The 14,730-nt window shown below is 50.2% G+C and overlaps 5 protein-coding genes across 5 annotated transcripts; 1 reads left to right on the top strand and 4 right to left on the bottom strand.

Annotated features, from left to right (window-relative positions):
* Positions 1-70: 70 nt before the first annotated feature.
* On the bottom strand, positions 71-2,630 carry N7529_010489 (transcription factor domain-containing protein; the record flags this gene model as incomplete). Its single annotated transcript, XM_057246016.1, has 2 exons — positions 71-2,198; positions 2,620-2,630. 2 exons carry the CDS (start codon positions 2,628-2,630, stop codon positions 71-73), a joined length of 2,139 nt encoding a protein of 712 aa, XP_057094279.1.
* Positions 2,631-3,428: 798 nt separating this feature from the next.
* Positions 3,429-5,364, top strand: N7529_010488 (MFS transporter; the record flags this gene model as incomplete). The annotated part of the gene is made up of 7 exons (XM_057246015.1): positions 3,429-3,894; positions 3,948-4,025; positions 4,073-4,501; positions 4,552-5,010; positions 5,079-5,173; positions 5,220-5,297; positions 5,350-5,364. The coding sequence occupies 7 exons, from the start codon at positions 3,429-3,431 to the stop codon at positions 5,362-5,364; spliced, it is 1,620 nt and encodes a 539-aa protein (XP_057094278.1).
* Positions 5,365-5,624: 260 nt separating this feature from the next.
* N7529_010487 (uncharacterized protein) lies at positions 5,625-7,280 on the bottom strand (the record flags this gene model as incomplete). The annotated part of the gene is made up of 2 exons (XM_057246014.1): positions 5,625-6,527; positions 6,579-7,280. The coding sequence occupies 2 exons, from the start codon at positions 7,278-7,280 to the stop codon at positions 5,625-5,627; spliced, it is 1,605 nt and encodes a 534-aa protein (XP_057094277.1).
* A 2,383-nt stretch (positions 7,281-9,663) lies between these two features.
* N7529_010486 (uncharacterized protein) lies at positions 9,664-10,130 on the bottom strand (the record flags this gene model as incomplete). Its single annotated transcript, XM_057246013.1, has 3 exons — positions 9,664-9,794; positions 9,844-9,928; positions 10,020-10,130. 3 exons carry the CDS (start codon positions 10,128-10,130, stop codon positions 9,664-9,666), a joined length of 327 nt encoding a protein of 108 aa, XP_057094276.1.
* A 532-nt stretch (positions 10,131-10,662) lies between these two features.
* On the bottom strand, positions 10,663-14,363 carry N7529_010485 (GTPase BMS1; the record flags this gene model as incomplete). Its single annotated transcript, XM_057246012.1, has 3 exons — positions 10,663-14,094; positions 14,154-14,254; positions 14,306-14,363. The coding sequence occupies 3 exons, from the start codon at positions 14,361-14,363 to the stop codon at positions 10,663-10,665; spliced, it is 3,591 nt and encodes a 1,196-aa protein (XP_057094275.1).
* Positions 14,364-14,730: the final 367 nt, after the last annotated feature.

The following is a 14,730-nucleotide window of genomic DNA, read 5'->3' as shown; positions in this document are numbered from 1 at the left end:
CTAAGCGGTACATCTCCATGAGCAACACAGGCAGCTACTCTGTCTGATGTGCAGAGCAACAAGTCTCAATCTACTGCTCTAACAAGTCCGCATAACTATTCAACGACCTCCCAATCAAAGCAACCATCTCCCAAATATAATCTGCCGTAAACAACCGCGCCCACAACCGGGTAACAGCGGCACTGAGCCGGGTATTAGTAGCCAGCAGCCAATCCCTCGAAACACCATGCTGCACCTCCATAACCATCTCGAGCACGAAGTCCCGCAGTCGAGCCTCCTGCTCTGAGAGCTGCGGGTCTGGATGCGGCACCGTGACAGCCTCAAGCCACTTGGCCAGTAAGACCGCACATTCAAGCGAGCACAGCGCATGCTGGTTCGACCACAGCGCGACCTGCGAGTGCGCCACGAAGCCAATGCCCAGCTTGACGGGTGTGCTGAGGGCGTGGGCGCAGTGGAGGGCCGCGCGAGTGAGGCGGTCGCCGCGGTAGACGGAGAGATTTTCACGGAGGCTAGTTGCAATCTGGACCGGGTCCCAGGTTTGCAGCTGGCGGGCGGAGCCGCAGTCTGCGTTGAGGCGGATGTATGCCAGGCGGAGAAGGGCTGCGGAAGTGAACGAGAGCGGGCCGTGCGGGCTCAGTGGGTCGACTGAGGATTCTTGGTTACGTTCCCAGCACTGGCACCAGCGCTCGAGGGCTTGTTCGACGGAGACGAGCTCGGGCGTGGATGCGATGGATGAATGGGCGAAGCGGTTGCGGCGCGAGACGGGGAGTCGACCGGCTTTGGTCATTAGCCAGATGTCTTGCAGGATGGCGTGGATCAGCACGTAGCCGCCCAGTGAGGAGAAGCGCTCGTCATTGCTGGTTGGTGTGAAGAGGGCGGAAAGGGCGTCTTGAAATTTTGGCTCGCCGGGACTCTTCATTCGCTCGGCTTGCCAGAGGTCTGCGCGGGCTGCTTGCCATTCTTTTTCGGTGCAGGGGAGCTCCACTGTGAAGTCTTCTGTGAGAATCACCGGTGGGACATCGAAGACAATTGTGTGTATATTGAAGAAGCAGAACACGATTAGTTTCGTGCGTTTTACGCATTCTCGTCGGATCCAGCTGGGCCATGTACCATCGCACTCGGGTAGACGATTGAGTCCTCCCTTCCGCATGAGCATTTCCATCAAACTGCGAATTGATAGCGCCTCGTGGTAAGGGGGATTGTTAATAAACCAGGCAGACACCGAAGTCAAGTACAAAAGAGCCTGCAAGGTTTCCAGGGTGTCGGCGTCATTTGCCGCATTGACGGGCTGTAATTCCCCAGATTGGAAGACCCGGCGGACATGTTCCAACGTCACCGGCTTGGCGATCTGGTATAGACTGTTGCTGGTTTCTGGCTCTCGGCAGTACCGCGCACCCAACGCGGCCATTGAAAGGAACAACGGCAGGGTCATTGATTCTACATCGAGGGTCGGAATATGCACGATAGGGTAGTGATCGTGGAACCCAGTCAGATACCCGGTCAAACATCTAGATAGCGCATGTCGAGATGGAAGAGATGGGTTCGGAACCACATTGGCATACTCAGAGAGCATGTGGAAGAACTTCTCCCGACACTGAGCTGTCACAGGCACAAATCCCGTAGGCTGGCGTGCCTTTCCGGAGGTATGATACCCCTCCGGTTGGAGAGAGGGCAGTTGGGCGCCATGTCGGGGGAGTACTGAGCTTGAAGGAGTAGAAGGGGTAGTTTCAGTCAAGGTGACTCTATCAGAAGATTGGTCATAGTCCGGAACCGGGGAATAATGCAGAGGCGGGAAGAGCGGGAGTGGCTGAAAAGCTGGTGAGAACGGGTGACTCGGCAGAGGCACACTATCCAAAAAGGAGGTAAAGTCATTTCCTTCGTAGGAGCCAGGCGCAAAACCACCCAGGGTGTATCCAAAATCTGGCCCTGGAATTGGAGTGGTGGGGCCTGCAGAAGGAGTGTCTGTACTGGCCAACTGAGCACCCAGCATGGGAGTCCTGTGCACGACCGGTGATAGTGTTTGGAAGTGCTCATTGGGCGCTTGTAGAGAGCTTCGATTACATTGGGCATGGTTTGTGACTACTGATGCCAAGGTATCCAATCCGTCTAGGATGGGATGCGCGGGGGAAGGTGTGGCTGCTTGATGGTTGGCTGGGCTTGCATCATGAGAAAGACGCTCATGGCGGGCCAGCAGATCCCTGATGGTTTTTTAGTATCTGAATGTATCTGACAAGTTGATGTATCGTACTTTCGGGTGAATGCTTTGGGGCATTGAAGGCAGACGAATGGTTTTTCCTTAGTGTCTGTGGGGTATTAGATGCCTTAACTAGCTGAGAAGTGTACACAGAGATCCAGAGATCTTACGTGAGCGATCATGACGTTGAAGATGTTCTAGACGAGCAAATGCCCTTGGGCATCGCTGACATTGGTAGGGTTTGCTACTCAACATTGGGTAATGTGGACATGATGAGTATCATGGACAATATGTGGTCGGGGAGAGATAGCCTAATTCCGCAGGTCATTGCTTTTTTGCCTTGTTAGTATAACTACACCAGATGGACCATCGAAGCTACACCTGTATATACGATGTACGTATGGAAATAATCCTTACAGACTTACCTGCATATCATATTGTATTCTAATAATCTTTCTAACTAAATTGCTCCTTCCAACAACATTTAATATTCCAAAGATCCATCACACCAACGTAATTCCTCCCCAATCCCCGAATCTCCAAATTGGAGAAATATGAGTAATCAACATTGCCCCCGAAAAAATCTGACTATTCACACGACATTTTACTAAATGCACGTCCTATCTAGATATTCTATTCACCGCTTTCTCAATACTGCTAGTCATGTCGCACTTCACATCTTCTAGATAGGCAAGTTATGTTTGATTTAGATTTGGATGGTGGATAAGCTAGTTGTATACAAGTATAGAGCTTGAAAAATCTTGAATTTGTAACAACGAAAATGCTGCATCTTACAGATATTGGACGTCGAGAACAACATGATTAATTATGGTAGGCGGTGAGTAGTATAGAAGGTCGTGCAGTTAGGGCACGGTCGTGCCAATATCGGGACATCAAATTGGTTCAACCAGAAAGCATCACCTTGCATTTGTCAGATCGCTCAGAATGCCGATTTCAACCCCTATGGAACTATTTGTTCAATCAAATACCATTAGTCATGCCTTAAAGTGTGGCCTCGGGTGTGACATGACCCACCATCCCTCACATATAAGCAAAAAAAATGGATAAAACCAGTTGGGGATTCAGAGAACCAAACAACCATCCCGGCCATCTGTCCCGGCCTTTAGTTCTTATTTCTCCAATTCCAGGCCCACCCTACACCCTGCGTTCATATAAAAACCGCCAAATCCCCAAAAATGACACGCATCGCTAGTAATTTACCCCGGCATCCTCTATGGCATCTACAACGCCAGAATTAAAAGAGCCAAAAGCCATGCAACGGCGAGAAGACACCCCAGAGTCTCTATGCGAGCCCCAAGACATCGAATTCCGCTACCTGGAGCTAGAAACACCCCTACCAACACCATGCATCAGTCTACCACCAGGACCAAATCAGTCTCCACCGCCAGAAGCTCCCGGCCTGGAAAAATATACGTCTCCGTTCCTGTGGCCCAAATGGCGCAAATCAATGATGACCTATATCGCCTGTGGTGTTACCGCTCTGGCGGGTTATGCGGCTGGCGAGGTTAGCCCTGCTTCAGAGGAATTGACTGCAAAATGGGGGATCAGTACCGTCGTGTATAATCTGAGTATTACGCTTTTCTGCTGTGGCTTTGCTCTGGCGCCCATGGTGCTGGCGCCCTTTTCGGAGATCAATGGGCGGCGGCCAATTTTCATCGCTAGTGGTATTCTTTTTGTTGGTATGTATACTTACTTCGCCGTGTGCATGGACTCGACTGACGAACCTCGATAGCTTGCCTAATCGGTTGTGGAGGAACGCAATCCTTTGGTGGGTTGCTTGTCGCTAGATTCTTCCAAGGTGTTGGTGGATGTATGTATAGAAATGACCCCTGCAAAGTCTCGTACTAACTCCCACAGCAACCTTCTCCACGATGGTCGGCGGCGTGATCAGTGATATCTACCACGCCCAAGACCGCAACACACCCATGGCTCTCTTCTCGGCATCTGCTCTTTTCGGCACCGGCCTAGCACCACTGATCTCAGGCGTGATCGTCAGCCACACGACCTGGCGCTGGATCTTCTACTCGCACGCCATCGTCGCCGCAGCCTTTGTCGTGATCATCTACTTCTTCTTCAAAGAAACCCGCGGCAGCGTCCTGCTGAGCCGAAAAGCCCACAAACTAAACAAATACTACGAAGCCCTTGAAGAAGCAGGCCACCACGGCGTCATACTATGCGAGAACTCGGACGAGAAAAGCATTCGACGAATCAGATGGAAAGTGAAGAGCGACGAGGAGCGAGCCTCGCTCCTGACCATGATCCAGATTTCCGTGTATCGACCATTCCGTAAGTCCATCCACTCACTTGCAGGTTTCACAGCTAACACACTATCCCAGACATGCTCATCACTGAACCAGTTGTTTTCTTCTTCTCCCTGTGGGTATCGTTCAGCTGGGCAGTGCTCTACCTCCAATTCAGCTCAGTGCCACTCATCTTCCGCACGAACCACAATTTCACCACAGAGCAGACCGGCGCCGTTTTCACTTCCATGTGCGTGGGCGTCATCCTCATTAGCGTTATCAGCATTTACCAGGAGCGCGTCGCCGCGCACTTCGGCGTCAAATCCGCTGCTGCCGAGGGCCGGCTGTACTATGTCTGCGTAGAGTCTGTACTCCTGCCCATCGGCTTGTTCTGGTTCGGCTGGACTTCTTTCCCTTCTGTGCCTTGGATTGTGCCTGCTATGGCGGTTGGATGTGCGACTATGGGCATCTTTTCGATTTATCTTGCTACGTTCAACTACCTCGCTGATACTTACCATCGGTATGCGAGTTCGGCGATTGCGGCGCAGTCGTTTTGTGAGTCTTTCTTTTCTTGAGGAGGCTGCCTGCGTTGTGGCCTTTGCTGACTTTTCGTTTTTTGCTAGGCCGCAATATGCTCGGTGGTATCTTTCCGCTAGTGACGAACGCCATGTTTAATAACTTGGGGTATCCCGAGGCATCAAGTTTACTGGGAGCACTTGTAAGTTGTGATCATTCTCATGAAGGAATCTGACTAACAGACGCAGGGTCTTGTTTTGACCTTAGTCCCATGGGTGCTAGCCTTCTATGGACCCAAGATTCGAGCGAAGAGCAAGCTCGCAAGTGTAAGTGATCCCCTGTGTCAATGCCATCTGCTCAGAACTAACCAACTTGTAGGAGCTCGCACATTGATCTTCCTTGCATCCTGCATCCTGCATCAAACAAAACTTAAAGTAATTTAATCATCAAGTACCTTCTGGTACAATTATAGAGTCAACGATATGCATATTATCACCTATTTCAAGCCAGACTAGCTGGTGCAAATATTGAATACATCAAGACTGAGCAAGCTGTGCTCAATCATACAGTTCAAAGTTCCAAAAATGCCTAGCACAGATCCCTCTATTTATATAAAATGACGTCATCTCGTAGATAGAAGGTAAAAAAGAAAATTACCTCGGGCGTTGTGGGTGCCTAAAAGGATGAACACCCTTGATCCCACGACGGACTGGCTCGAACCGCCCCTCGTCCTCGCTATCACTATCCATCTGATCCAAAAGGCGATCAATGTCGTCTCCCGCATGGGCTTCTAGTCCAGGCTTCGTCTCAAAGCCTCGGCCATTATGAGATTCGGAACTCTGCGAGCCTCGACTTTCATGAGGGTGTGTACCATTGCTGGCACTGAGTGACTCGTTGAGACTGCTTTGTGTGCTCGCTGGTTGCAGCGGTCGAGGACTGAAGCGATATCCTGAGTTTTCGGGACTGGACATGAACATCAAGGTTTCGATGGCGTCTTGTTCCATTAATGTGTTTTGGGAGGGGGTGCGACCCCCGTATAATCCGTTTGGAGTGGATTTTGGTGCGTGAGCATGTGTTGACGAGAGCGAAGGCATTCCTGCGCCCATGGCTGAGCCGTTGAGAGGCGCATTGAATCCGTTGTCTTGGTGAGAATGGTGGCGGCGGTGGCGGGCGATGGGGCTGTAAATTGGGGGTTTGGATATTGCATTAGGATTCGGCCGACGGCGCTGGTTGTGGCCGTTCGATGAGATGATATCCACGGGGGGTGCTAGCTTGGGGATTGGGAGAAAGTGATTAGATGAAAATGCTGATCGTGAGCGATTATGGCCTGGGTGATGAGAGTTGCTGTGAGATGATGATTGTGAGTTCCGCGAAAAGGGCGTTGTGTTTCCGCCTGGTAGAGACACGATGTCACTTGGCCCCGATGTGCTTAATGGTGATGCGCTGTGTTGTGTGCGAAGTTCAAATTGGGGAGTAGCTTCGCGAGACTGGGACTGTCGGGCTTGTTCGACCTTGGCGGCCGCGTATGATAGACGTGAACGAATATGGACAGACAGCTGGGTAAAATGAGCTATAGGTTCTCAGGAAAAAACAAGAGAACGTGTTACCTGCGCAATCCTATTCCCATGCAATGCCGACCCAGTACTTTTTGAACGGCGCCTCCCAGTCCCATTCATGCCAGTATCATGAACTATTGGGGTATCTAAAGTTGACTTGAAATCGCCAGCGGCGTTTCTTTTCTGGCTTAGAGCCAACCCAGCATCGAAGTTCGACCTCGTGTGTATATTCTTTGGCGAGGGCGGGGGTGATAAAGAAGTATTGCCGGCTTTGATGGGCGGCAATGACGGTTGCCATCGATCTATTGAGCCTCCATTCACCGGCTGGGTCTGCGGGGCCATGTGGGTATCGGGTGGTTCCTGGTCCATCCGGGGTGTCGATGTACGTTCATTCAACTTATGTGGGCTGTCGAGCTGCGTCGACTGGTCGGCGGCACTGGTAGAGGAAAGAAAGCTGGAAAGGGAATCTGTAAGGGTGCTAGCGGAGTGAAGGTCTAGTCGTCGACCATCCGATGTATCGCTACCGCGCTCCGACGATTCGATGTAGGCTGGTGTGGAGTAACCCTCGCCGTGGGCGACGGTAACAGCGCTCAAGCCATCTATGCGCAGTGACAAAGGTTGTTGTGATCGCGTGGTTTGGTTCTCGGTAACTGACATATTGTGAGGCACAGGAGACGTCGCGTTCAACAAATTTGCACTGGCCTCCGCATTGGGCACTCCACGATTAGGTTGGGCGTCCCGACCGTCATTCATGGTTGATCTTGAGCTGTGGGAGATTAAAAAATGTGTTTTGAACAGCGACAATCGGCAAATACGCGCGACCTAGCTTTGATTGGAAGTTGACGCGGCCGCACTATCTCAATACGCATGGCCTGTTCTCGAGTCACCGCATTGAGACAGAACTAGGAATGTCTGATACCAAGTGATATGCAACTCAAAAACGGTCGAGATCTCAACAAGGTCCTGTAAGGTGATGAAACCCAGGAGTTGTCCGTCCGAGTGGCGATCGAACGGCACGCGCGCAAGGGTTGCGACAGCACGAGGCGGCAAACGGGTCCAATTGACCTCCACTGGGATTCAGACCCCGGATAAGTGGCCCGGCAGGGTTTCAGAGTAATGACAAGCAGTGAGGGGGTATAAAATATGAACAACCAAATAATGCGCCACAGTCTATTATAAGGTACATATGTAGGATTCAAAAGCCTGGGGTTCTGGTGGAAGGAAAGCGTTACGCCTTGGGGGCCTCGACGCGTTGTCCACGCGGTCACGTGTAAAGTAGACTACATATCTTCAGGTTACGGTTATATTGAAGACATTATACTGAACAATTTATAGATTGTCTCTAGATCATGATTAACCTTGGAAGCAGTTCTGAAAGTACCTAGGTATATAGTCAAGAGTGGGTTGGGAGAATGTATTACAGCGAGATAACTACTTCTAAGTATATATCTATAGAATCTACAGATGCACTCGAGACGATGAGCAGCCAGACAAGTCGAATAACAACAATCATATACAATCCGTTTTCGTTTTTATATACTCTGCATATATGTACGTATGCCAACCAAAGAGGCCTTGATATCTATATTAAACCACGCCAGCCTAGGCACCAAAACGATGGTAGCCGAGCCGAAATCAGGAAATAAGCATCGAGTCTGACATTAATGACCGTACCGCCTCCAATTCGTTCTCTGCTGGATTTGGCTTAGGTCCGACTTTATTTATGTCGCGCGTTTGGAATTTTTCGAACAAACTATTTAACGAAATCTTGCATTTTCGGCTGATTGGGTGCATGACTGGGAGATCCTCTTCGAGGCAATGGTAGTTCGCATAGAGAACCTATTCGAAGAACTCTCGTTTTAACACTGTATAAGTATTATCCCCGCGGTGGTTTTCGCAGTAGCAGAGGCGGCCACGGTGCCGTGTACACCAAACTAAATTCATAGCCCATTTGACAGAGGAGCCTTCCGCTTCTATTTTCGATTTATTGATGATATGAGGCGACTGTGAGCCGGTATAACCATTGAGATATATAGTCGCGCTACCATCGCATGTGATGCTAGAATCCGTGAAAGACAAAACCACGGTCTTTGCGAAGATGAGAGTAGCGGTTTCGAGTGTGAAGCAACCGCCATATTATAAAGGCCATAAATTTGCTGGACCGCGTTTTGTATGATATTTGGGCTCACAGAAAATAAGTTTTCGTGGCGCAACTTGTACTCGTGCTTTCCACCTGCTGTCGTGCCCTCGAGTGCCCCCAAATCATTTTCTTCTTTTGTAAACAGACAGTCCCATATCTATCGATAATTTGTTTTGCCGTCAAAGGTATTGAACCAACAAGGTCTATGCTGGCGCCCTGTCTGTATATATACTGCTGTAACTTATCAGGCTAAACTAGAAGCGCATATCTCATGTGTGAGGATACCCGTGGACACCTGTATCACTTTAGGTGCTCTAGGCGCCTAATCGCCCGAAAGGGCAGGTAGGGGTTGTCTCATCCCGAGGTCGTACACATATGTTATGGATTCTCCTCCAACATTTATGACTCAGACCCTTGTGGCTCAGCCCCTTATAGTTCCAGGGCTCGCACTAGATAGCTGAATACATCATCTTTTACTAACCACCCACCTTCAGCATCATATCTAGTGGTATGTTCCTTATGAAAAAAGGACCTCGGGATCCGTAAGGCGCTTCGCTTTTCAAGAAGTTTTTTGTAATGATGTAATGGCTGACAATAATAAGAAGGTATAGAATTGTATTGCCAAAAGTGCAAGGACTACTCCGTAGTTAGTACCTGCCAGAATCAGATGGGATCTAGAACTTGGGCAGAATCAATCCCCTAAGACATATATCAAAATCAAATCTACATTTCAAAGACCATAATAAAATGAGATAATTATAGCAGTTTAATTCAAAACAATAACACAAGTTTTGACTCAAGTAATGAACAACAACAAGCGGAAGGACATTCAAAACCAGAGATATTGAACAGAAAAGTGACAGGCAATTGAATAGAAGATAAACGCAAACTAAGAAGAAACAAAAGAACCAGATAACTAAAATCAAAACGTTAAAGTCTCTTTCTCTCCTTATATAGCCTCAAAAGGCATCAATACCTCTACTGACTAAGTAGCGACTAAGTAGCACCGACGAGAGTAGCCGACTTCGCCAAATACTCCGGAGTCAAGTCAGCAGTGATTCGATCAGCATGCGAGATCTCCGGATAAGCCATTTCGGTACCCGCCAGGTGAGCAGGGGCGGGAACCTCTAACCGACTATCAGCATGTAACAAATTAAACAAGAACTAGAGGCCTACCCAACTGTTTACCCTTGTCGACCTTCTTGGCCTGCTTCCGTTTCCAGGATGCCTGCTTCCTCATCTTCTTCTCCTGGAACTTAGACTTGCACCGGCGTCAACTGTGAGTTGTGAGTATAGCCTGACAATGATGGGGATGAGACATACATCAACTTTCCCACAAAGAAAATATTCACTAGGATGAGAATACCCGAGAGAGCCCAGAGAGCCTCGATAGCGTGGGCTTGTTGTTCGGCGGTATATCCGTGGTTTAGGGCTGAGTTATCACGGCGTAGGACGGGCGCCATGTATAGATGTTTGATGATGATGATGTTGTTGTTGTAAAGTTTTGAAATGAAAAGGCTCTGATGAAACTTGAGAAGATATGAATGTAGATGGAGAACTGGAGGGCGAGGTTGGGGGAATCATCTCGATCTATATGTTTGAGAGCCGATGGCTGTTTGGGAGCCGATGACTATTTGGGATGCGGTGCTGAGTTAGGGTTACTTATATCCCTGGTACCCAGTCCGCCATCGAAAAAAGGTTCGGACACTAGGTGTGACACATCTTTAGACAGTATTCGAGCCCATGTTTGCCATTTAGTATTTTCCTACTTTGGGGCAGTTTATGCTAATCCGTGGAACAGGGGGTGGTAGAGATGTTGGTGACGGATCGAGATACAGTCGGGATAGAGAACGGATGGGAAAATAACATTGAGAAGGTAACTTATAAATAGGTTTGATATGAATAAACATCCAAGATAATGTAGATACAAGTTTTGGGTCCAAACGCCGTCTATGCAAAAGACCCTTGATTAAGACATGTCCAAGAACGAATAGATCACTTGCGCTTTTTGCCGCGACCACGACCACCAGACTCCTCATCCGGATTCTTGCGCTTCTTGCCCTCCTTGCGCCAGTAATCGTTCCGCTCTCTCTTCTCGCGCTCAGCCTTCTTCTCCAGACTATCAGCGACCTTAGCGCGGTAGACCTTGCGGCGTTCTTCCTGCTTAGCAGAGCGCTTGGCCTGCTTCTCGTTGCGCATAGTAGTGAGCTTCTGCATGAGATCGCGGGCCTTCTTCTCCTCGCCTCCGAGCACCACAGCACGCTTCTGCATGTATGTCTGGTCCTTGCGAGCCTTCATCTTGGTGATTTGGGACTTGAAGGGAAGTTCCGCGGCAAGCTGTCTTGGCACGCGGAGCGGGTTGAAGTGGCGTTCCTGTCGCTCGATGGGCTTGTAGGTCGAGTCCTTGAGTTGGGGGGTGGCAATTCCTTGAGCATGACGGACTTCACCAGTCAAGCGCATGCCTTGCCATCCAGCATCACCCTTTTCGCCCTCGACCTGATCCAGCAAGTTCGTCACGGGGTTGTAGAAGCGGTGGGGCTTGATGGGGTACCACGCGCGCAAGAAGACAATATCACTCATCAGGATCTTGTCCTCGAAGGTAGCACGGAAGCAGCCATCGGGTTTGGAGAGTGCACGCTTGATCTGACCACGAATACCAGAGACTGTCTTGATGGATGCACCCTCGAACTTGGCAATTTCGAGGGAAGAGTTGAACATATCCTTGATGAAAGCCGTGTTCTTGAAGATCTTGTAAGGCTGACCAGTAAGCTTGAGCTTCTTGACGATTTCGGTGTGTTCATCGACGCTCTCAACAACACCAGTTGCGGCAATACGGAATCCGGGGTTCTTGTTTGAGAACGAGTTCACACAACAGAAACCAGTGTTGGGAGCGACAAGGGGTCCGTAGAAGGTAGCGAAACAGTGCATGTGCTCAGGTGTGTACTTGAGCATGCGGTTTCTCGTCCGACTGTCGGAGGTGCTGTAAATGGGCATCGTCTGGAAGCGGCGCCAACCAAGCGAGAAGATCAACGGGTCGTTAGTCTTGAGAATCTTCTTGTGCCAGCGGTGTCTCTTGATGCGGATGCGCACATATCCGAAGCGGTCTTCGGTGGGAGAGAGACCACCAACGATGACAGGGAAACGAGGGTTGAACTTGGAAACGAACTCGTAAGGAACGTTCTCAAGGACAATTCGTGCATATGTACCAGCTTTGTAGCCCTCGGCGCGGGCGCGTGAGGCAGGATCGAGGTTGTCGAATTCGGCGCGGTTGATGTCGGCCTGTTTTTGCAGCTTCGCCTTCTGTAGATCATACCAGTCGTCTTCTCCGAATTGGCCTTCGAGGTTGTCACGGTCGCCGTCCTGGGCGTTTCCGAAACCCTCGCGATCTTCCTCCTCGAAACGAAGCTTGAGCTCTTCCTTCTTCTTGGCATTTCGCTCACGCTCGGCTTCCAGGTCAGGAGTCTCTTTGGACTCATTATCGCCCTCCTCTTCATCATCTTCTTCGCCATCTTCCTTGATGCCGTTAAAGACCTCACCGGACTCCAAATCTTCGTAGTCACCATCACCCTCATCCTCTTCATCCTCATCCATATCGTCATCCTCGTCGTCTGAGCCACCACCACCGGACAGCTTCGAAGTAATAAAGCGACGTCTGAGCGATTCGAGCAACTCCTCGTCCCGCCATTTGCGCTCCAATTCATCATAATCATACTCTGGAACGGCGCGGAAGTCGGCTTGGTCTTTCTTCTCGTTGTTTGTCTTCTTGAAGAAGTCCTCGCCTTCGTCATCGGCGTTTTCTTCTTCATCGTCCGAATCATTGTCGGAATCATCGCCGCGCCATGTCTTCACAACATCGACTGGAGTGATTGATTCATCGTACATCATTCTTGAGAGATCGGTGACTCGCCAAGGCGGGCGTTTCCCATGAAGAGCTTTGGCATTGGCGAGCATGTTGTCTTTCCAACGAACATTGCCCTCCTCATCCTCGCTCTCAATTTCATCATCATCTTCCTCCTCGTCTTCTTCTTCGTCTTCATCGCCGCTCTCAAGTTCTTGGTCTGAGACGGATGAAATGGAACCTAGATCGGAATCGCTGTCGGCAAACGCCATATCTTCTTCCTCTCCATCGTTGCCGTTCTGTTTGGCCTTGAAGCGGCTCTCGAAGTCTGCAGGTGCGGACATGTCGATTTCGCCTTCATCGTCGGTTACATCATCCTCGTCCATGTCCTCATCGGCTTCTTCCTCACTGTCGGAACCCTCTGGGACATCCTCGTCATTCTGCTCAAGTTCAGCGACGCGGGCGCGGCGTTGGCCCTTTCGGCCTGTCTCATCGTCATCTGCCTGAGCGATCGCCTCACCTCCTCGGAAGAGACGAACACCCTGATCAGCCTCACCAAGCATCTTGCGATCACCCTGAAGACCAACAACAAGGTGCTCGCCAAGACCGCGGCGCTCCTCATCACCGGAGTCTTCATCAGAATCCCGGTCAAAGGTATTGGTCTTGATATCGATGTACACTGCATCCTTGTCGACCAGGACACCACCAACATCAGACATCGGAGCGAAAAGCAGCTTTTGCTTCTCGCCCAGTTTGCGGGCCCTAGACTTGCCGGTCGCCTTTTGAACCTGCTGGTCCATGAAAGGAGTGGGGCATGGATCGGGCAAGCCCTCAATGCCGGCAACGGTCAGATCACCAACACCGGGAACATGGACTCGCGCACCGTGGGCGGGGAAGTTGGTACCACGCAAGTAACCGTAGAGCGCAACGGTACGATCACATTTCGGGTTCTCCTCGATTTTGGTAGGTGGCGTAATGTCCAAGAAGCGATCTGCAAGGGAGTATGGGTGGGAGTTACGCCACACTAGTGGACGGGGGTTCTTCATGACAGACAAGAATCTGGAAAGATTGTGGACTTCGCGATCGGGGTACCGACCGTTGATGACACCAGACAGATAGAAAAGCTTTGCGCCAGAGTAAAGCTCACTCCAAAATCGGTGCTTGAGGCGCTTCTTGGCATCCTTCAAAGTGCTCTGCTTCTTGAACTGATCAAGATGTGTCAGAATACCGAAGACATTACCAGGCATACCGGCCGTCGACAAGGCGTTCAAAAACTCCATAGTCTCCATTTCGAATCCAAAGTTTCCGTCAATCATGAGGAGCACGATATCTGCGATCTTGGAAACGTCGATCGCGGCCGCGAGAGAGTCGGACGGACATTCGAGGAAGGTGAGACGCTTGCGCTTGGTGGTGACAACGGTCAATGGACCTTGGGGCGAGCTGAGGGTTTGCTTGGTGTAGCGACGGATCAGAGACTTGAGAAGAGTTGTCTTGCCGACTCCGGGGGGTCCGACAATTGCGACAACAACTGGCGGGGCCTCTTCGGGCATGCGATCCACGAGAGGGACATGGAGTCTCTTTTCTTTGACCTAGAGGAAAGTCCAGGTCAGTATGTATTGGGAGATTGGAAGAAACTTCAAGCACGTACATCGTGGGATCGTGCAGCCTGTTTGTTGAGCTTTCCAGGCCGAGAAGTGACGAAGGCCTTAGGGTTGGCACCTATGCAAAAACCTTGGATTAGTAGGGACTCTAGCAAAGCAAAGAACTTGCAGCTTTTGTGTCAGAACGGCCTTGACTTACCATCAAATTTCTTCTTCTCCTTCGCAGGGCGATGCGCCCTGTTGGACTGTTGCTCCATGCTGTATGTAAAGAGGTGCAATACCTCACAGCTCCACTCCCGCTTTTATCAAAGTAAAATAATGACAGAGCAATCAGGTTAAAGCAGTTTCGTTGTAGAACCTCTGCCTGCCCCAAAATAATTTTGTCGGAGCGGAAATACTTTGGCACCGGCGGTTTGAAAAGTACCCTATTTGGGTTAGCGTCAAAATTATATAATGCCTTAGGGATAAGGTGTAATACTGAGTCCACCTAGAACACCGGGCCGGGTTCCCCGATCGTCGCCCCGATTGTTACCCCCGCTGGTTGAGCTTTCCTTCTTGAGTCAAGTCCCGTATCTCGTTTCCGTATCTCCCTCGCTAGAGAACGCTATCTTGCACGCCTTTTAT

The sequence above is a fragment of the Penicillium soppii genome (assembly GCF_028829465.1).
Source record: "Penicillium soppii strain IBT 18220 chromosome Unknown utg000007l, whole genome shotgun sequence".
NCBI lineage: Eukaryota > Fungi > Ascomycota > Eurotiomycetes > Eurotiales > Aspergillaceae > Penicillium > Penicillium soppii.
Note: the sequence above shows the minus strand (reverse complement) of the source record. Positions and strands in the feature narration are given on the sequence as shown.